The 22,536-nt window shown below is 45.1% G+C and overlaps 1 protein-coding gene across 4 annotated transcripts in view; it reads left to right on the top strand.

Annotated features, from left to right (window-relative positions):
* The window catches only part of LOC117967871 (latent-transforming growth factor beta-binding protein 3-like), a 59,810-nt gene that overhangs the window by 36,298 nt on the left and 976 nt on the right, over positions 1-22,536 (top strand). The window contains exons 6-28 of one of the 4 annotated variants that reach the window (XM_059012067.1): positions 496-612; positions 895-1,053; positions 2,416-2,553; positions 3,909-3,922; positions 4,334-4,424; positions 5,187-5,282; positions 5,679-5,804; positions 6,230-6,361; positions 6,988-7,116; positions 7,451-7,570; positions 11,598-11,720; positions 13,007-13,129; positions 13,423-13,542; positions 13,766-13,894; positions 14,219-14,392; positions 16,304-16,387; positions 16,784-16,912; positions 17,538-17,675; positions 17,957-18,097; positions 18,490-18,618; positions 20,836-20,997; positions 21,352-21,432; positions 21,989-22,117. In XM_059012067.1, the coding sequence (XP_058868050.1) occupies positions 496-612; positions 895-1,053; positions 2,416-2,553; positions 3,909-3,922; positions 4,334-4,424; positions 5,187-5,282; positions 5,679-5,804; positions 6,230-6,361; positions 6,988-7,116; positions 7,451-7,570; positions 11,598-11,720; positions 13,007-13,129; positions 13,423-13,542; positions 13,766-13,894; positions 14,219-14,392; positions 16,304-16,387; positions 16,784-16,912; positions 17,538-17,675; positions 17,957-18,097; positions 18,490-18,618; positions 20,836-20,997; positions 21,352-21,432; positions 21,989-22,117 (2,784 nt within the window). Of the gene's footprint in view, positions 1-495; positions 613-894; positions 1,054-2,415; positions 2,554-3,908; positions 3,923-4,333; positions 4,425-5,186; positions 5,283-5,678; positions 5,805-6,229; positions 6,362-6,987; positions 7,117-7,450; positions 7,571-11,597; positions 11,721-13,006; positions 13,130-13,422; positions 13,543-13,765; positions 13,895-14,218; positions 14,393-16,303; positions 16,388-16,783; positions 16,913-17,537; positions 17,676-17,956; positions 18,098-18,489; positions 18,619-20,835; positions 20,998-21,351; positions 21,433-21,985; positions 22,118-22,536 lie in introns of all 4 variants that reach the window. The other 3 variants (XM_059012066.1, XM_059012068.1, XM_059012069.1) reach the window with 3 other exon arrangements.

Here is a 22,536-nt window from a genome sequence, read left to right as displayed (position 1 = left end):
CATGTTCAGTTATGAGTGGAATTATTTTGTGTGTTTTGAAGTGCCTCATGCTTTAGTGGAGATGCCACATGTTCACCTTGATGGGCTTCTCCACCTGTGCGAGCTTCCCTGCTGACAGCCGCGTTGTGACGGGCTGGTTGAGATCATTGCTGCTGCTAACGAGATGCAGTGAGTCTGATGGTTTTCATTACAGGGAAGCTCACACAGGGGATGAAGGTGAGACTCATAGTCAAGTCCCTTACCTTTAGTCTCACATTCAAAAACAGCCCTTGTGTGGATCTAACTAGAAGCATCTTGTCACGGTCTCTGATAGATATTGCCATGAACCATGCTTTTTAAATTAAGTTTCAAGTATGTGATGGAAAACAGAAAGGAAATAACAATTGGAAGTCACAAGAGTGAGAGGATGATTACATATATACATACTGTATGCGCTGGTTCACATCTCTCTTCTTTGTTTTTCTGTGTTTTATTCTCCCCTCCCTGTCTCTGCAGACATCAACGAGTGCAGAATGCAGGGGGTGTGTCAGGATGGAGAGTGTTTGAACACACAGGGCAGCTTCCGCTGTGCTTGCAAGCCTGGCTTTGTGCTGGAGCGCACTCGCTGTGTCGGTGAGTGGATCCACAGGGGACTGTGCAGCTCTCAGCTCCACGTATACAGCCTGGCTCTTTTGGCACAACAGATAGGATCTGTGTATCCACCATCACAAATTCCTGAACCCCATTCTCCACGAGCATTGTGCTGTTCCACAGACACCCTCCTCTTTATCAAAGGCTTATCCATGTTTACATATCACTTACACCTAAATGATTATTTGTGTAGTTTTATCTACAGGAGTTTTAACTGAACCCTGTCTGTCTGTCTGTCTGTCTGTCTGCCTGTCTGTCTTTCAGGCGCAGAGCAGCTGGAGGAGAAGGGTCCATGTTATCGGACGGTGCAGTCAGACCAGTGTGACCACCCGCTCTCCGGCCATCTTAACAAACAGCTGTGCTGCTGCAGTGTGGGGGCGGCCTGGGGCAAGGACTGCGAGAGGTGCCCTAAGGATGGGACAGGTCAGCCGGACAGCTTCCGATCTTTCGGTTCACTTGTAAACCAGGGCTGGCTCTTCAGCTACAGACTGCGCATTGTGACCCACAGCCTGGCTGTCTTGATTTAGAGGGGGGGGGGGGGGGGGGCTGGAGTTTTTGGTAGACGTCATAAAGCAAAAAAAACTAAATATTTATCAAGGTAAATTTGTGTGGTAATTTTGCAGTTTTTCCCATTCATTTACCATTGTTTAGCATGGGTTATCATGTTTTTAAATATGATAGGGTCTTTACGATGGTCATTTTGCCTACAACAATGACAATAATTCCCATTTCTATAGCGCCTTTCATCACAAGGATCCCAAAGCGCTTCGCACATGCACACTCACACACACACACACACGCACACACAATGCACAATTAAACCATTCAATTAAACCAGTCTAATACAGAATTTGATAAAACTGAATTTTTGAAAAGGGATTACAAAAATGTGGTTTTAATTGTACAATTAGAAAAAAAACGAAGATAAAAGGCTATTTTGTAGAAATAGAACCATTAAATAACAACATTAATAAAATTGACAGAGAAAATGGTATTTTCTATAGAAGTTGTTTCATCTTTAATGGAACCATCATAGGGGATATGTTTGCAGAAACTTTTCCATCTGTATGAAATTTTGCTAATTTTGCAAATATAGCCTATGGTAGTTCCATTAATTAGAGGGGTGACAATTTTGAAATAGTAAATATTTCACTTTTACTCTTAACATATAAAGATGAAATCAAGCCCACTTTTTCATTGATGTGGTAGTTTAAAGATCAGTGGGAGATCAAACCTTTAATCTGTTGGGGCTCCCGAGTGGCGCATCCAGTAAAAGCACTCGATGCGCCCTATAGCCTGGAGATCGCCGGTTCGAGTCCAGGCTATTCTATTGCCGACCGTAGACAGGAGCTCCCAGGGGGCGGCGCACAATTGACCGAGCGTCGCCCGGGGGGAGGGAGGGTTAGGTCGGCCAGGGTGTCCTCGGCTCACCGCGCACCAGCGACCCCTGTAGCCTGGCCGGGCGCCTGCGGGCTTGCCTGTAAGCTGCCCAGAGCTGCGTTGTCTCAGGTGGCTGCATGGTGAGTCTGCAGTGTGAAAAAAAGTGGGCGACAACGGCACACGCTTCGGAGGACAGCGTGTGTTTGTCTTCACCCTCCCGAGTCAGCGCAGGGGTGGTAGCGGTGAGCTGAGCCTAAAAATTGGAAATGACAGAAAATGACAAACTAATTGGCGACTATTAAAAAAAAAAAAAAACAACCTTTAATCTGTTAAGGTTCACGTCTATGCTGTGGCTGTGCGTTCTCAATATTGTTTCTATAAATCCTCTCTGTATCTGACCTCTAGATGCCTTCAAGGAGATCTGCCCTGCTGGGAAAGGCTTCAGCTACTACTCGTCCCACGACCTGTCAGTGCAGATTTACCCTGACGGCAGTGCCCACATTTACCACAAATCCAAGACACTGGGGTCCGTGGACCAGGAGAGTGAGTGCACGGGGCAGTGCGTGTCCGGGGGCTCCGTCTAATCACGCTGACTAGACTTCACTTTCTTCTTGTGTCGGAGGGTCTGTCATACAAGGAGAGCAAGAGGAAGCACACTTGATTAGCGGGAGCCACCAAAACACTTACCAACACATTACACAAAATCAGAAATAAAAAGCAGACAAAACATTCGTTTTATAGAACCTGTTGTGGTTTAAACGCTTTGTCACTGATATTCTGAGTGCGAGATCTGCACTGTCAGTGAAATTGTAAGTGTAAGGTTTCAATGGGGAGGTGGCTTCTAAGGCTCTGTGTTCGGGGGCTCCCTCGAATCATGTTGAGTGGATTTCGTTCTCTCGCACTGTGTAAGGGTGTTGATTTAGTTATATGTAAAGTAGAGGCTTTCATTTTGAATATTGATTCATTATTGCACACCACACACGCTGTTCAGAGAGGTGAACGGAAGCTCTCACATGCGCGTGTCTCTGAGTGCTTGTGTGTACCCCAATTCATACAGACAGATAAACAAGCCTGACTTCAGCTCACAATCAGTCTTGGTATTTCATTGACTGTATATATGTTACTGCTGCAGTATGAATTTTACGATATTTGAAATATGGCACAGTTCTTGCAAGTACTACATGAAGCTAGGAAACAGCACAGTCTCAATACATCTTACAGGTGTTGTTATAACTTATTTTTAACCCGCCAGTGCCATCTAGTGGATGCTAATTGGTATTGAACTCGCAGCTCAAACCCAACAACATTTTTCATGAACAAAATACAAATACATTGAATAATATCATGGGAAGCAGCAATTAATCAAACAAAGCGAGGTTCAAACATTCTGATGGGGTTATGGCACGCTGCATTTTCTTCAATGCATGCATTGGTTTTTCATTGTATAATTAAACATAATTGACAGTTTGTAACTCACACTGGTCTGGCACCCAGTCCAGGTTTTCAGAACCTAATTAACTGTTTAAATGATCAGGAGAGAGGAATTAGATGTCAGATGAATTGTTCCTCCCTCAGCTGCATCACATCCGATTAGTAAACTACAGACGCACAGGTGAGACGTATTCATACAGTGATGGAAGGTGGGACCAGTTTATTCAGATTTACCAGGGGCCTGATTGTTCAAACTCCTGGCTCCTGATCATTTCAATAATAATAATAATAATAATAATAATAATAATAATAATAGACTTCATTGAGGGGAGTTCTGAACCCCAGGGCTGGGTGCAGCAGCAGCAGCAGCAGCAGCAGCAGTGTGAATTTCAAGCACAGTTCATGTATATTGTATAAATATATCCTTGTTCTGATATTGATTTTTTTTTCTGTACTCTCTCCCACAGTTGTTATACCACCGGTAAGCACTGCATGTTTTAAATACACGATGTATTTTTACAGAGAGACTCCTTGCTTGTTAAAGAGAATGTACTGTAGCTTTTTTGGTGTTTGTTATCATTCTAAGTGAACGAGCTTCAAATAGGAAATGAATGAACACAATTAATACAAACTGTTATAATCAATGCCGTTTAGCAGTCCCATACCAAGCAACACACTTTTCAGTACACAGGCAAAGACGCACAGAAGTTTTTATGAAGCACTGAGAAATGTTAGCACTAAAGTTGCAGGGCTCCGCACTTTGTTATCCCAAAGCCATTTCAGTCAGTAATTGCTAACCTGGGGAGCAGAATTCAGGTGAGAACACTCCGGTGTGAATTGAGATTTCCGCGGGTTTGTAAGCACAGTCTGTCTCTCCGGACTCTCTCTGCAGCTCCCTGACATGGAAGACCTTTCTGAGGAGCGTGAGGTCATGACCCTGGCTCAGTTCACCAGTGTCACCACCATCGGCTCACGCTACCCAGGTACTGTGTGAGACAAACGTGATTCAGCAAACTGAATTTTAACGTGCAGAACGGACTGACAAGCTCTCTTCTTTAAGAGATGTTTAGTTAAGGGTTTAAATGTGTGCATGTTTTCTCAATGTTTGCATTTATCCCGTGGTCAAAGGTATGTGTGTCAAATATAGAGGCCGGCTGGAGTGTTTGCAGTAGGGTGTGTGCTAGCACTGTTTATTCAATATTTATTTAAACGTCACAGCAATTGAATGCAGGGCTTTTTTGATTGGTTACAAACATTCCCAATGTGTTAATGTTTAAAAGCTTAATAAGTGAAACGAACTTCCAAATCCCTGCCTATTCCTTATACCCTCCGATAAAGATGGAGTAGTGATATGAGATTGCAGTGGCCGTGGATGATGTGTGAAGCATCTATCAGGCTCCTCAAACCATTAACAGTTCTGGAATGGTGGATGGTTGTATTATTGTCTTGAAAGTCAGGGTTCAGTATTGTTGGGTGGATTTGATCTGTGTCAATGCAGCAGAGATGTCACATCACATGACCAACCTAATCTCTAATTCAGGACGATGCCAAATTCAATAGACAGGTCCTAAAGTGGCCAGGCAGCACATCGTCTTCAATACTGATAAAATGTCTCTCTTTTTAGGAAGCAAAGTTGGGTACTTCTCTTTCTCTGGTACTTTGGTTTCACACAGGAAAACATGTTTTGAAAGAAATTATCTATGAGATTTTTGAAAACATGAGGCTCTTCTGTATATTCCCCACAGAGGTGGTAGCCAGACCCACATCCCCCGCTGTGTTGAAGGTACCTCCCGAACAGCATACAAAGAGTGCAGTGGAGATTGCACCAACTCAAATTACGGGTGAGTTTACTGCAACACTGTCATTACCTTGTGCTTTAAGGACTAGACTTTGAGAAGGGGGCTGGTTCATTATCTTCACTGTGCTTTGAGAAGGGGCTGGTTCATGATCTTCACGGTGCTTTGAGAAGGGGCTGGTTCATTATCTTCACTGTGCTTTGAGAAGGGGCTGGTTCATTATCCTCACTGTGCTTTGAGAAGGGGCTGGTTCATTATCTTCACTGTGCTTTGAGAAGGGTCTGGTTCATTATCTTCACTGTGCTTTGAGAAGGGTCTGGTTCATTATCTTCACTGTGCTTTGAGAAGGGGCTGGTTCATTAACTTCACTGTGCTGTGCTTTTACCAGGGGGATGCCTCATTAGAAGCAGATTTCTGATGGAATTTCTTTTTTTTTTCCAGAGGTGGACGCCTGCAAGCTAAACAGGAATATCTGTGGGCATGGCGAGTGTATTAATGGACAGGCAGGATTCTTCTGCCACTGCAACACTGGCTACCGGCCTCATGCCATCAGCAAATACTGCGTGGGTAAGCAAGTATTGCGTGGCACCTAAGCACACAGCACCTACAGATACATTTTAACAGTACCATATTTTAAATAAAGGGCACTATATTTAAATCGCTGCCATTATTGTTACAGTAAAGCACCATTTAAAAGTGAAATCTACAACTAGATGTTTGGTTTTTTGATTAAATACAAGTTATAGAAACCATTTGCATGGTCCTGATATCTAATTCAGTAGCTCTTTAAGGGTTATAACACACTGTGCTGAACACAGTAAGGCTATAGTTGTATCAAGGGGTTCTGGTGACCCCATAAACCCACAAGAGTGAAGCCCAAGTAGCTGTGGCGCTCCTGGGTGTAAAGAGGTGATTGGCTTGGGGATCGCAGGATGCCCACTGACCCGTAATGACCCGTGATGACCCGTGTTGACCCTTGTTTGTGGTTCCAGATATGAACGAGTGTGAGCTGGAGCCGTGTGGCAGTGGGCGTGGCCTGTGCATGAACACAGGCGGTTCCTACACGTGTCGCTGCAACAGCGGGTTCCGGCTGCAGATCCACCAAGGCAAGCGAACATGCGTGGGTGAGTGAACCACACAGAGCACCTCTCACATGCACAGCAGGACAGCACTGTGGGATATACATTTACAAGTCTATGGAGACAGACTTAGTACAGAGGGTCTGGCTCTGGAGAGAGTCCTATGAAGAGCAACCAGACTAATCCCAGACCTAAAGGAATGAGCAACAAAGAGGACCTGAAGGAATGAATATGTTCATCAAGGAAGAAATAAGAATCAGGGGAGCTTGATTGATTGAAGTTGACAAACCCTAATCAATAGTTTAAGTGCAGCATCAGGACACAGATGGAAATTAAGTGGGGATAGACTTAAGACAGAGGGAAGGAGACGCTTCTTCACACAGAGAGTGTTGAGGGGATAGAATGGGTCACCTAGCCATGTTGTTGAGGCAGAATCACTGTCCTTTAAGCCCCGACTTGACCACATTTTGAGATCAATCATCTACTAGGAACCAGACGAGCGCTGACCAGCTGACTTGCCTCCTCTCATTCTTAAAGATTATTTTTTATTTTGTGGAGGTTTCTTGTTTGGGGCGTCTGATTATCCAAGCACCCCCCTTCCCGATTAGTTGAGAGGTTTTACTGTGACTGCATTGCAGGACTCAAGGCTGTGCTTTGTGTTGATGTTTCAGATGTCAATGAGTGCGCCAAACCCAAGATCTGTGGCGATGGGGGGCGCTGTGTGAACCAGCCCGGGTTCTACAAGTGTGACTGTTACCCCGGTTACAAGAGCAAGTCTCCTCGCCACCCCATCTGTGAAGGTAAGCACTGAATGCCAAAGCATGCTGTCAATAGAGTCTTTCTGACACAACTTCATTCCATTCATCTTACCCACTGTCCACTTCCATTCACTATGCTGGTCTCCAATGTCCAAATACCTGTTGTAACAAATATGCATTTAGATTTTAAATCTGGTTCACAGTTTCCATGCCTTATCCTCAGGAAACCCAGTCAATTGCCTCTGTAAATTCATAAACCTTACACTGGAAACTCTGTATAAAACCTGACACATTCTGCTTTTGACGTCACGGTTGGTAGTTACAAACATTGTAGCTGTAATATGTGAGCTCAGCTGTGGTTTCTCCTTGTTTCCAGATATTGACGAGTGTCTGGACCCCAATATGTGCCCGAACGAGCGCTGTGAGAACCGACCCGGGTCCCACGACTGTATCCCCTGCCCCCCTGGGCACCGTGGCCAGGCTCAAGTCTGCTACGGTGAGCCACTGCAGCCCTGTGAATTTTAGGAGCTGGTTCAAGAGAAATCAGCTTCACATGTCATTTTAATACACACCCACCCTTACTATTCATGGTGTTTGCAATCGTTCATGTCTGGGTTCTCTTGCTCCAATATTATTATTTTCCTCTAAACTTGCCTGTACCCGGCTTTGTGCTGCTTTGAGCTTGTCTAGAGAACCCTAATTGCCGGAACATCCTTCCTCATTCTATTCCAATCACGTGACCAACTCTGCACTCCCCACCTACTCTACGTTTATAGAGACAGAGTGGGCAGAGATGGCAGGTCACACTGTCACATGATCTGAATGGAATGAGGAAGGCTGTTCAATCCTGGCAGTTAGGATTCTCCAGACACGCTCAAAGCAGCTCAATGCCAGATTTAGAGACAAATTAGAAGAATATTGGAGGAGCAGAACCCAGAACCACTCAGAATGATTGCAAACATCATTAAATAGTAAAGGGCGTGTAAAACAGCTATTTAAATGAGATTGAAGCTACTTCAATCAATCAATCAATCAATCAATCTGTATTTTATATAGCGCCTTTCATAGTGGACCACCATCACAAAGCGCTTTACAAGATGCAGTAATAACAAGAAAATCCATAATACATTAAATACAGAGAAATGCATAATACATGACAGTAGCATAATACATGAAATAGTAGCAACAATACAGAAGCTAATAGCAGACATCAGGGTTAAAGAGCATGGAAAGCAAGAGAGAACGGGTGGGTCTTGAGAGTTGATTTAAAGCGAGCGACGGTGGGAGCATCACACACCAAAGCTGGGAGAGAGTTCCAGAGAGTCGGAGCCATGAAGCTAAACGAGCGTTCTCCAAGTGTGGTGCACTTTTGCTTGGGCAAGTTTATAGTATTTTATATACAGTGTGTATATATAGCTTCTTTACACAGACGTCACCAGATAGTTTGTCTTTAATCAATGCAACCTTCTCTGTAATAACCGATCTGTCTTCTCTTAAACACTCGCCCCGGTGATACTGAAGAAATGAATCCAGAATCCATGTGTTCATGCAGCTGTTCTAGCCTATCCCATGTGCATGCTGTGATTAATTCATCTAATGCCGGCTGGTTTGTATACGATACTCTTTGTCCTAGGTGAGCATGCTGTTTCAGTGATGTGAACCAACATGCAATGGGACCCCAGATGTAACGATGGCAGAGTGCATGTCAATGGATGTCAATTATCCAGATATTTTCAGTTTCCAAATATGAATAATCCCTCTTTTAATCCAGATGCTTTTCTTCTTGATTGATTTTGCTCCAGAACAAATCTCTGCTAATCCACAACTTTTCATATTTGATTAGATGTGGGCAGGCGTGGCTGCACTGTTGTGCTAATCCAGGTTAGATTACTGTAGCCCCAGGTGTCCATGCAATCCTATGCTGGTCCAGATGTTTTCTACTTTTTGTAGCTCCAGATGTGGACGGTGGGACCAGAGCTGTTAACTCCAGATGTTTCATTCGCATTGTTGCTCCAGATGTGAATTACAGAACTGCTCATTCCACTTCTGCGATTCTGCAAATCCAGGATGTTTTTCTTGGTGATTAACTGCACTCCAGATACAAATTCCAAATCATTGTGCTAATCAGGAGATTCTCTTCTAGATTACCAAAGATCTGCACAGGAGTCGAGGGAACAATAATTTCACTCCTGATTTTTGTATTTATTTATTTAGGAAGAGATTCACCCATTGGGACAGAGGTTTACAAGGGGGTCCTGGATGTGAATTACAGAACTGAACGAACCCTGATCTTTGTACCTTAGCTGTGCTGAAATCTCTTTCCTCTATCTCAGTAATTTTTTGTATCCATCCACTATTAATCTGCCATCTCGTATTTTCAGCGGCTCACAATATCACGCGCAGAAGCATTAGCCCGGATGCTGCAGGCATGTACCCCCCTCTCTCTCCCCCTTCCCTCCAGCACCCAGCCCCCTTCTTCCCTGTACGCTTGCCCCTGCCCCCTCCTCTGGTGCTGAGGATCCTGGGCACAGGCTGGGTAGAAGGTCCCCTCACCACTGAGCGCCAATCCAAACTGGGCACCCTGTACGTTCCATGCAGTTGTAAGGAGTGATCTTGCACTGCTGTATCCCAGAACAGGGGCTAATTTTACTGACAGATCATGCTTTATACAGGGCTTCAAACTTGCTTGAGCCCTACAGCCAGTCCTGGGTTTCAGAACTTGGTTTAAGTATGTTATTGAAGATGCCGGTAGTTTGAACAATCAGGCTGCTGGTAAATCTGAATGAACTGAATGCACTTCTTATCACAGCATGAAAAAGTCTCATATTTAACATCAATTTAATGTAATTTAAAAAAAAAATACTAAATTGAGATCCAAAACCCATGTATGGGTGTCTACAAGTTTCAAGACCTGCCAAGGCTATGATTATCAATTCTCTTACCTCACTGACCCCCTTAAAGGAGAGCTAGCCCAGGCTCTATCTTCCAATAATGCAAGATCTCTGATTGCACAAGCTTCACAATTTAAGTAGCCTTCCCTTAACCACCTGCTTCACACTTAACAGAGCAGCACTGGCTGTGTATTGCATTTCATTCCCTAGGAGTTGTAGGTTCAGCTGTGCAGCAATGGAACCAGTTTTAGATTGGGTGTTCATCTTGGGCTGCCGTACACATTGTCTTCGGTTTAAAGACAATGGCAAGAAGGCGAGTTGGTTGGTGGAGGGAATGAATCGGGACCAATATACACACATACACATGATCAGCACTGCCTCAACTTTATTAGGACCTGTCTGTCTCCCTGATTGGGTTTAGCATGCCCCTGGTGTGGGGCATGTTCTCCCTGTACACCCTGTGTCCCTTGATTACTCTGGAAGGCTGAACAAATTACTTAAGCATCAGATCAAATCTGCCCAACAATGCTGAACCCTGATGGCTACTCTCAAAACGATAATGCCTCCATCCACTGTGCATGAGAGAGACTTCTTCCACGGCCACCGCAATGATCTCAATCCAGTCGAGCATGTCTGGGATGAGCTTGGGCAACCTGAGGCACCTTCCAGCACCTTGTGGAGCCAGGTCAGGTCAAGGCTGTGATCAGGGCACACAGAGGTCCAATCCAATATTAGGTGCAGGTCCTAATAAAGTGGCCAGGCGGTGTATGTATACAGTATACAGGTGGATTCTGATACATATGCTGTATAGTGCTCCCTCTGTATAACTCAAAATGCAAAACATTGTGAAATAGTAAGAGCTAATGAAGGATCTGTACACAGGACACTGTTACAGAACCCCTGCAGTGTTTACAACAAACGCATTACCTGTGCAGCAGCCTGTGTTTTTTCTTTCTCAAAGTCGAGAAATCTTTTCCCCAGATGATTTATGACCCATGCAGTGTGAATAAAAATATCTAAACAAACATATATATCGCTGCGGTACAAGCAACCCAGGAACTACTGCAGGAGGCTCTGGAACACTTTATGGTAAAGCACCTGTGAAGTTTACAGTCTACATGGCCTAACCGTGAACTCGATCTGTGAATTATATCATCCATTCTCAAAGGAGCCCTATATAGGTATGCATTGACATATACACTAGTTCAAGGCTTGCTCCTTTTCAGCGGCTCACAAAATACTGTAATAAATCACTCACTTTTCAGAGTGTTTGACTGGGGTTCTGAGCTGTGATTGAGTGGGGCGGAGATACTGGGATCCAAAGCCAACAATAGGAAAGCGTCGGGTATGATTGACACCCGTTTCATTTGCTGTGATTGCGCTTGGATATCCCGGGTGCGTTTGGTCAGCTGCTGGTCAGAAGCAAAGAATGAATTGAAAATGATGACATTGAGCAGCAAAGCCCCTGCAGCCTGGTGCACAGTTAACAGGTCCCATGATGTTTCAATAAAGAAGTCAAAAATAAATACTCTAAAAGATGGGTGATTTATCATTTGCGAAGGCTGAAAAGGAACAAGCCTATATACAGATTTCCTATGGTGTGTGCTTAAGTTGGTTTCCTGGGTCTTGCAGACATTGACGAGTGCCAGGGCCGGGGTGTGTGTCCGAACGGCCGCTGTGAGAACCTGCAGGGCTCCTACCGGTGTGTGTGTGACGAGGGCTTCACTTCCAAATCCAACAGCAAGGCCTGTCGAGGTAAAACTCCTCTTCCATTCACAATCATCTGCACACAAGCACTGCACTTCACATTCATGACCACGTCAGCACAAAGGGACCAGCCATGCAAAGAGGAGATACCTACAAAGGGAAGTTCTATATAAAAAAGGACAGCCCTGTAAAGATGTACCTGGTTGTTAAACAAGATACAATTGGGGCAAACTTGGCCCCCCATTTTTATTGCAGTAAGAAAAAGCATCAGTAAAAAGTGGGGACCAAGTTTGCTTCTTTTGTAGATTTGAAAATGCATCCAAAACTATAATGCAATTTCCAGCAGCAAAACTCAATCTCATCCCGTTCCCAGTATCAAACTGGGGCAGCTTCCACCTGCAGTCTACAATCCACTCTGCAGCCGGACACATGACACACAAGTCAAACCTGTATGTATCTCGTTGTTGTATAGTTGCTATTTATGAATGAATTCACCACTTCCAATATTCCCCTGACAGTATAATATAATCACAGCCTACAGATTTAAAGCCCGCCTCTCTCTGTCTAGCGTCCTTCACATTGGATGCTCATCAGGTCACTTCAGTGTGAGAGATGGAGTTCTGCCAGCCTGCAATCCTAACTGAGGCAGACAGACAGACAGGCAGACAGACAAGCATTGTAAAGCACAGAGATGTGTGGTAAAGCATAGGGAAGCATTGTAAAGCATAGAGAGGTATGGTAAAGCATAGCGAGGCATTGTAAAGCACAGAGATGTATGGTAAAGCATAGGAAAGCATTGTAAAGAACAGATGTATGGTAAAGCATAGGGAAGCATTGTAAAGCACAGAGGAGTATAGTAAAGCATAGGGAAGCATTGTAAAGCACAGTGGGGTATGGTAAAGCACAGGGAAGCATTGTAAAGCACAGAGAGGTCTGGTAAAGCATAGGGAAGCATTGTAAAGCACAGTGGGGTATGGTAAAGCACAGGGAAGCATTGTAAAGCACAGAGAGGTCTGGTAAAGCATAGGGAAGCATTGTAAAGCACAGTGGGGTATGGTAAAGCACAGGGAAGCATTGTAAAGCATAGAGAGGTATGGTAAAGCATAGGGAAGCATTGTAAAGCATAGAGAGGTATGGTAAAGCTTATTAAAAACAGCTTAATCACTCAATTGTAGTGTATGTTGTAATACATAAAGAAACGTTTAAAAAAGTCCATCAACTGCTGGTGCCTAAAGACACTTACTGTGTGACGGCTTCATGCAAATCTCTAGAGAAATGGTTCTGTGGTGTATTGCATTGGAAGTATTGTCAGTGCTTTTCTTGTCACCTGGCAGATATCAATGAGTGTGAGGATGATCGCCTGTGTGCCAACGGGCACTGTGTGAATACGGAGGGATCCTTTCAGTGCCAGTGTTACCCAGGATTCCAGCTGACACAGGAGGGCAGCCACTGTGAAGGTATGCCCCTGATACCACGGCTGGTGGAGCACTCCTATAACAGCTTCCCACAGTAAAAGCATGTAATAAAATACTGTGAAAGCATGGTGAAGCCCTTCTTCATTCAAGTTGCAAATTGTATCATTTTAAATTAACCAGAGTTTTCTTTTTCTTTTATTGATTCGAAATGCAATTTTAATCATTCACTGTAAGTCAGATTAATCATTGTCCAATTAGACTGGTGGGATGGTGCGATCCCTGTGCAAGTTTCTGCCCTTAATCCCCAGCCTCCATGTCTCTCTCTCTCTCTACAGACACTGATGAGTGTGCAGTGCCCTCTAACTGTGTGGGAGGGCACTGCATCAACAAGATGGGCTCCTACTCATGCAAGTGTCAGAAAGGGTTCCAGCTCCTCAATGGACGCAGGTGCCAGGGTAAGCAGATATCAGCTTTCAGTTATATGGGGTAAAACATACAAGAAGGGTTTGGGGAGATCTTTGAGTTGAGAGATTTGTTAATAAAACGTGTTAATAGAGGGAGAGTAGAGGGGGAAGGAAGAGAGGAGAGAGGGAGGGGAGGGATAAGAAGTGAGAAAAGGGTAGAGAGATGGAGGAGAGGGGTTTCAAATTGAAGTTACTATAGTTTTCTCTTCTGCAGACATTGATGAGTGTGCCCAGGATCACAGCCTGTGCCAGCCCAATGGAGCGTGTGTGAATGTGGACGGAGACTATCTCTGCGTCTGCAATGAGGGCTACCTCAACTCTGAGGACAAGCACAGCTGTGAAGGTAGGGGGCGCTACCTCGAGCAGGGAACAGTGACTGGAATCCGAGTACAACAGCCTCTAACCCGTCAACCAAGGGCTGCTATGCAGCTACTAGAAATGTATTTTCTGTGTAATTCCTTTTAAGAAAAAGTTATTCTGTGTTAATTAAAAGAGTCACCTTTACCATAATGTACGTCTTTTTCATATAGGAAAAATCTGAGAGCAACAAAATGATATCAATACATGTTAGGTAAGATTTGGTGGGATTGTGTTGTTAGCCCCATGCACTTTGAGCATGGGGAAGGAAGTGCGCGGCAGTGTTTTCAATGGGGTTGCTGTCCTGCAGAGATCGAGGTGGACTCTGATGATAAGAAGGAGTGCTATCTGAACCTCGATGACACCGTGTTCTGTGACAGTGTCCTGGCCACCAACATCACCAAGCAGGAGTGCTGCTGCTCGTCCATAGGCTCCGGCTGGGGGGACCACTGCGAGATCTACCCCTGCCCAGTGCACAACTCAGGTGAGAGGCCAGCACTGCCCCAGAGCTCCCATTGAGCCACGACCTTCAGCTCAATCATAGCTGACAATCCGCTATGTTTTAGTTAACATCATGTAATCAAAGAAACTACAAAACGATTTCGCAAAAGTCTACCTGAAGCCATAGCAGTCACAGTGAGCAGGGTTAGCTGTATAGTCCAGCAGTCACAGTGAGCAGGGTTAGCTGTATAGTCCAGCAGTCACAGTGAGCAGGGTTAGCTGTATAGTCCAGTCACAGTGAGCAGGGTTAGCTGTATAGCCCAGCAGTCACAGTGAGCAGGGTTAGCTGTATAGTCCAGCAGTCACAGTGAGCAGGGTTAGCTGTATAGCCCAGCAGTCACAGTGAGCAGGGTTAGCTGTATAGCCCAGCAGTCACAGTGAGCAGGGTTAGCTGTATAGCCCAGCAGTCACAGTGAGCAGGGTTAGCTGTATAGTCCAGCAGTCACAGTGAGCAGGGTTAGCTGTATAGTCCAGTCACAGTGAGCAGGGTTAGCTGTATAGTCCAGCAGTCACAGTGAGCAGGGTTAGCTGTATAGTCCAGCAGTCACAGTGAGCAGGGTTAGCTGTATAGTCCAGTCACAGTGAGCAGGGTTAGCTGTATAGCCCAGCAGTCACAGTGAGCAAGGTTAGCTGTATAGTCCAGCAGTCACAGTGAGCAGGGTTAGCTGTATAGCACAGCAGTCACAGTGAGCAGGGTTAGCTGTATAGTCCAGCAGTCACAGTGAGCAGGGTTAACTGTATAGTCCAGCAGTCACAGTGAGCAGGGTTAGCTGTATAGCCCAGCAGTCACAGTGAGCAGGGTTAGCTGTATAGTCCAGTCACAGTGAGCAGGGTTAGCTGTATAGCCCAGCAGTCACAGTGAGCAGGGTTAGCTGTATAGTCCAGCAGTCACAGTGAGCAGGGTTAGCTGTATAGCCCAGCAGTCACAGTGAGCAGGGTTAGCTGTATAGTCCAGCAGTCACAGTGAGCAGGGTTAGCTGTATAGTCCAGCAGTCACAGTGAGCATGGCTAGCTGTATAGCACAGCAGTCACAGTGAGCAGGGTTAGCTGTATAGCCCAGCAGTCACAGTGAGCAGGGTTAGCTGTATAGTCCAGTCACAGTGAGCAGGGTTAGCTGTATAGTCCAGTCACAGTGAGCAGGGTTAGCTGTATAGCCCAGCAGTCACAGTGAGCAGGGTTAACTGTATAGCACAGCAGTCACAGTGAGCAGGGTTAACTGTATAGTCCAGCAGTCACAGTGAGCAGGGTTAGCTGTATAGTCCAGCAGTCACAGTGAGCAGGGTTAGCTGTATAGTCCAGTCACAGTGAGCAGGGTTAGCTGTATAGCCCAGCAGTCACAGTGAGCAGGGTTAACTGTATAGTCCAGCAGTCACAGTGAGCAGGGTTAGCTGTATAGCCCAGCAGTCACAGTGAGCATGGCTAGCTGTATAGTCCAGTCACAGTGAGCAGGGTTAGCTGTATAGTCCAGTCACAGTGAGCAGGGTTAGCTGTATAGTCCAGTCACAGTGAGCAGGGTTAGCTGTATAGCCCAGCAGTCACAGTGAGCAGGGTTAGCTGTATAGCCCAGCAGTCACAGTGAGCATGGCTAGCTGTATAGTCCAGTCACAGTGAGCAGGGTTAGCTGTATAGTCCAGTCACAGTGAGCAGGGTTAGCTGTATAGTCCAGTCACAGTGAGCAGGGTTAGCTGTATAGCCCAGCAGTCACAGTGAGCAGGGTTAGCTGTATAGCCCGGCAGTCACAGAGAGTATGGAATGGGTTACCTAATCATTGTGATCCTTAAAGACCCAGCTTGACAAAACGTTTAGATCAACTAGCTACTAAGAGCAGGACCAGAACTAATGCTCTGAACGGCCTCCTCTCGTTTCTGATGTTTCTGTGTGTTTCTTCCTCCAGCTGAATTCTACTCTCTCTGCCCCGCTGGAAAGGGGTTCTACCACGCGGAGAACCTTCTGGAATACGGAATGCCTGTTCACATAGGTATCCATCCCCAGACGTGCTTCACTATCCCCCACAGCCGCAGGAATGGAGTTCAGGAGGTCACTTACACCACACATTTTTCCACACATCTGGAAAACCACACCTCCAATTGTAATGAAAATTGGTATTAACATTGGCATACGGTACACTTAGCATAAGGTACTGGGAATATGAGACTGTGGGGATGTATTGAGGTGTCTCTCTGTCTGTATGACACACTTCCATATCTACAAAAACCTCATCCAGTTGTAATTAAACCAGCTCTAACATCATTTAGATTGCGTTACGGGGAGTATAGGATCGGGGGATTATATGGAGGTGTAAGCGAATGGTGTATAGGAAATCAGATCAGATGGTGTTGTCTGTGATTTGATTTCTTTCTCTCTTTGTGATCAGATATCGATGAGTGTGCTTTGTTTGGAAATGAGATCTGTAAAGAGGGCCGTTGTGTCAACACACAGCCAGACTACGAGTGTTACTGCCAACAAGGATTCTACTATGATGGCAATCTCCTGGAGTGCATAGGTACTGACGCTGCCTCGCCTGCTTTCATTGGGGCTAGGGCTGGGGTTCTGAAGCTGGGGGTCCCAGGGGGTCTCCCCTGGTAAAGGCACGGCCGCGTGGAGTGCAGGGGGAGTCATACAGTCAGGGGAGCACAGGTTCCTGACTGTGAAGTTCTTCGCTGGGGATTCCACAGGGAGCATTGATTCTGGCGCTTGGTTAGGGAGGCAAAACCAGCAGGGACTGGGTCACCTCACTGCTCTACAGCGGCACCTACTGGCCAAGTGCCCGGTGAGCTCAGACACCTGCAGGGCGTGTCCTCCAGGGGGCGGTAGCTCGCACCTGCTGTGGAGCTCCGGGGTGTAAAAAGGCGGTTGGCTTGGGGATCGGAGGACATCGCTGACCTTCAGTTCTCCTGAGCTGTTGTGGAGAGCTGCTGCGGTGAGGGAGCGGAATTGGAGGAGAACAGGGGTAAAATAATTGAGCACTTTATATACAGATGTGCATCTGTCTTATATTAGTAATGACAATGACTGAGCCATGTAGCAGATCTAAGGTATCAACAAAGATGTAGTCGTAGATGGTGCCCTTGTTTAACCCTGTTCTTCATTGCTGGTGTACAAACGCGTGTTCTGTGTCGTGTTCTCAGATGTTGACGAGTGTCACGATGAATCGAACTGTCAGAACGGGCGCTGTGTGAACACCCGCGGGTCCTTCTACTGCAGCTGCACCCCCCCCTGGACTGCCGACACATCCAATAAGAAGTGCGTCCCTCCAGCAACAGTGGGTACGTGCGGGGCGTTCTTCTACCGCAGGGTACAGGGCAGGGCGGTGTAATGGATTGGCATCTTATTCTTTGTTCTTGTTCCAGGACTTTGTCCCCTTCATTATTGAATTGACCTTCCAATCCAATCCATTGCAGGACTTTGTTCCAACCAGATCCTTCAGGAGGTCAATTAATCTGGCTGGAACAAAGTCCTGCAATGGAATGGATTGGAAGTGCCCAGGTTGCCTGCCTCTGTTGTAGAGTTTTGTAAAGTTTCAAACTTGCATCTCTCTTCATTTCAGATGTGGATGAGTGTCAGGACCCAGCAAACTGTAAAAATGGGCGCTGTGTGAACACACCCGGCTCCTACTATTGCATCTGCCCCCTGCCCTGGGCTCTCGCCCCCGACCGCAACACCTGCACCCCCCCAGAGGAGCAAGGAGGTGAGTGCTGTAGGGACCACTCTTCTACTCTCTGAACAGCCTCCCTCTGCTCTGTGCTGGTGAAGCAGAGAAAGGGAGGCTCTTATACTCTCTGAACGGCCTCCCTCTGCTCTGTGCTGATGGAGCAAAGGGAGAGAAGGAGAAAGGGAGGCTCTTATACTCTCTGAACAGCCTCGCTTTGTGCTGGTGGAGCAGAGAAAGAGAAGAGGAGGCTCTTATTGTATATAGCTCTTCAGCACAAGCGATGGGGCACAGTCATAATGTTGCTAGCGCCAAGAAAAGGTAAGACAACTGAGATGCGCTCCTTTAGAAGGTCATGTTGCCTTGGTCAGGTTAGAGGTGCATGTGCTAACGAGAGGTAAGGGAGGTGACGGCTGTCCTTCTCCTTGCAGATGTGGATGAGTGTCAGGACCCATCGTACTGTAAGAAGGGCTTGTGTGTCAATACCCTGGGCTCCTTCCACTGTATCTGCGAGCTGCCACTCACTTTCAGCGCCGCGCTCAAGCAGTGCGTCTTTGATGGTGGGTACCCAACTCAGAGCTGCAAACCAGCTCTTCAAAGCAGGGGTCCTCAGCCTTCTGTATGAATCGCGCCACACTTAAAGCAATTGTCGCTGACAAAGTAGTTTCATGTTCTCCGCCATGCACATTTATTCACGATATAGGTCTCAGATGTGCAGTTTTGAAAGAAACACATTTTGTATTTTCAATTCATGACATGATATCTGGTACTACACTGGGTTAAATAAAACTGGTTGCAAACCATGCTTTTAGATTGCTTGTACTTCCTGGGTCAGGTCACCTGGAGCGTGAAATTGGCCCCACCCCTTCAGTTGCTCTCAGCCAGTAACATGCTTTGACCCAAAAGGCACTGCTGAGATGAAAATCACCCAGGAGTGTAAGTGCAAACAGAGAACTGAAGTTTCCTTCAAGCTAAAGTACTGCAGTACCAGAAGTCGTATTTTAAAATGATGTGCTGTAACAGGTGTTTCTTTCAAACTGCACGTTTGAGACGCATGTAGCCAATGGAAGAGTGAAATTACTAAAATGTGTGTAATTATTTTGTTAGCTACATTTACTTTAAGCAGTCTAATCTGGCGGGTTATGATCTGGGTTCGAGAGTGGAGAGCAGGTTTAGTTACAGGAGATGAGAAAGTCCTGTCATTGGCTTCTATATTCATACATGAACACACACTTTATTTCTTAGTAGTTGATACTCATTTCAGAATGGAGATGGCAGTATCCAGTGTACCGCTATGGCCAAAAGTTTTGCATCACCTAGAATTTTAGGACTGAGACATAATATTACTATTATTATTATTTATTTCTTAGCAGATGCCCTTATCCAGGGCGACTTACAATTGTTACAAGATATCACATTATTTTTACATACAATCACCCATTTATACAGTTGGGTTTTTACTGGAGCAATCTAGGTAAAGTACCTTGCTCAAGGGTACAACAGCAGTGTCCCCCACTGGGGATTGAACCCACAACCCTCCGGTCAAGAGTCCAGAACCCTAACCACTACTCCACACTGCTGCCCTCATAATGGTATATGGTTACACTGCAATTGTTAGATTTCTTTCCTGGTGAACACTCCTGAGTAAATGTATTGCCCAGTTGATTTATTATCTATGATATTAAATATTTTAAAAAATAAAACTATAACACTGTGATACAGACAACAACACTGGGCACAGCAGAGCTCTGAATGCATTTCCTATAAACACAGCCAGGGGTTCTGGGACACTTAGACACTCCACAGACCCACACACACACTGTTCTCAAACTCTCCTCCTTTTCATTGTAGAAATATCAAAAGAAAAGTGAAATGACAAACTTAAAGTGTAAAAGTTTATTATTGGGTGCTTATCTTTGTCTTGAGCATGCTGCACCTTTTCTGGGATGTAAGGTTTAGTCTCTTACATGCTGTTTGAACATTAAAATCATTCTATAACTTCTTTACTAAACCAGTAGAGGTCCCCTGAAGAAAATGTGTGTTGTGTCCAGACCAGAGTCATGTGTAGAGCTCAGCAAGAATGCATCCCGCTAGACAAGAAATACAACCACTGATGTATCACTATTGTAGAATAATGTTAAAAGTTTTATTTTAATAGCACTTTGATATAGTCATGCTTTTATATATATATATATATATATATATATATATATATATATATATATAGTAATTTTAAGGTTATTGTTATTGTTATTGTTAAGGAGAATATTATTATTATTATTATTGTAGTGTTTTTTGTTCCTCGCATGCAAGCCAAAAGTTTTGCACCACCTAGAATTTTAGGATTGAGACATTATTTTAAAAAAAAAATGCACATAATTTTGATCTTTTATTTAACATCATGTAATCAAAGAACCTACAAAAGGATATTGCAAAAAAAAAAAAAAAAGTCTACCGGAAGCCATAATAGTAGTACAGTATTTCATGTCACATTTTTGTCAGTTTTTCAGGAAAGTATATACAGAGGTGTGTAATTCAATATGTTAACGTAACATTACTCAGCAGGTTTCATTCAACTTTATGAAGCAAAAGGAGTTCATTCTACAGGGGGGAACTTTTGGCCACAGTTGTAGCACTGGGCAGTATCGAACATGGCTATCCGATGCTAGATCTTTCAACACTACAAGCTAGTTTGGCTCAGCTGCAGTACAGAGTTGTTGAGCTGAGCTCCTTGCTGCCCAGGCTGAATTCTGTGTGTGTGTGTGTTTCTCTTGCAGATCGCACAGCTGCACACAAGGACGTCTGCTTCCAATACGTGGGGCTGGATCACATGTGCAGCGCGCCTCACAATGGACCCCCGGTCACCTACTCGGACTGCTGCTGTCACATCGGCCGTGGCTGGGGCCCGGAGTGCCGAACCTGCCCCCCACGGCACTCAGGTAACACGGACCCTCGCGGCCATGTGAGCGAGACACATACCAGGATGCACACATGCTCGGATTTAACAAGGAATTCCCTTTCATGTTTTAAGTTGTTGGTTTAGAATAAAATTGGAATAAAACCTCCTTAGAAAAAAAACGTGTATTGTTAGACAACCCAAATCAAAGCTTGTTTGTGCTTCTCTGTTATTGAGTACCAATCAATAACAACGAGACTGTTTAATACAGACCCTGTATTAAACACTAAAACCAAGATTGTATCTTCTTTCTTTTATCTGTTTCCTATCAAATCAGTTTGCTTCTGCAGCTTCCTTTTGTAATGTGTCGCTGAATTTCTTTCCTGTCCTTGTTTAGATATTTTCAGTCGCTTGTGCGCCATGGATACAGACTCTTACGGAGAAAGAGAGTCCTTCTCTTTAGCAGACTACAAAAATGGTGAGTTTGTCTGACCTGGAGTATTTAACTATCTGACTGCAGTGAGTTTAGGGGTTAGTTTAATATTGCTGTCTCTCTCTCTCTCTCTCTCTGTAAGTCGCCCTGGATATGGACAACTTCTAAGAAATAAATAATAATAATATTAATAATAATAATGAGACAGTTCAGAGGTTCAGTTCCTCACTCTCAGGAGACAGGTCAGAGGTTCAGTTCCTCACTCTCTCTCTCTCCATAAGGAGACAGTTCAGAGGTTCAGTTCCTCACTCTCTCTCTCCCATAAGGAGACAGTTTGGAGGTTCAGTTCCTCACTCTCTCCCCCTCTCTCTCTCAGAAGGAGACAGTTCAGAGGTTCAGTTCCTCACTCTCAGGAGACAGTTCAGAGGTTCAGTTCCTCACGCTCTCTCTCTCATAAGGAGACAGTTCAGAGGTTCAGTTCCTCACTCTCTCTCTCTCATAAGGAGACAGTTTGGAGGTTCAGTTCCTCACTCTCTCTCTCTCATAAGGAGACAGTTTGGAGGTTCAGTTCCTCACTCTCTCCCCCTCTCTCTCTCAGAAGGAGACAGTTCGGAGGAGGATTCTGATGAGTGTGCCTGTCCGAATGGCCGCTGTGTGCGCTCCTATCTGGGGACGGCCTGTGAGTGCAACACAGGCTTCCGGCTTCACCACAGCAGGACCCGCTGTGTGGGTAAGCACCAGCTCTGCAAGCAATCACTGCATACAATGCAAAATTATATACAATGCAAAATTGATATCTATCTATCTATATAATGTATGTAAACGTTTTACTACAACTGTATATATGCACACACACACACATCTGATGAGCAATTTTTTCACTGGGCTCATCCAGTTGATATTTCCCATGCGCTGATTAACACCAGCGTGAGCTCTCATCAAACCGAAAGGAATTCCAGCCGTTCCTCACATAGCTGCTGTCTGCCCAGCCGGGAAAAATGTTGTTGTGCTGAGATTGAATATGCGCACTGGGGGAGTGGAAGTAGCAGCTGCAGAGAATGCAAGCTGAGGCTGTACTGCTAAGAGAAATGAAATCAAACACAGCAGCCACTACACCAAACCAAGAACAATACAACAGCACGTGCAACC

This window comes from Acipenser ruthenus, chromosome 43, assembly GCF_902713425.1.
Source record: "Acipenser ruthenus chromosome 43, fAciRut3.2 maternal haplotype, whole genome shotgun sequence".
Taxonomy (NCBI): Eukaryota; Metazoa; Chordata; class Actinopteri; order Acipenseriformes; family Acipenseridae; genus Acipenser; species Acipenser ruthenus.
Note: the sequence above shows the minus strand (reverse complement) of the source record. Positions and strands in the feature narration are given on the sequence as shown.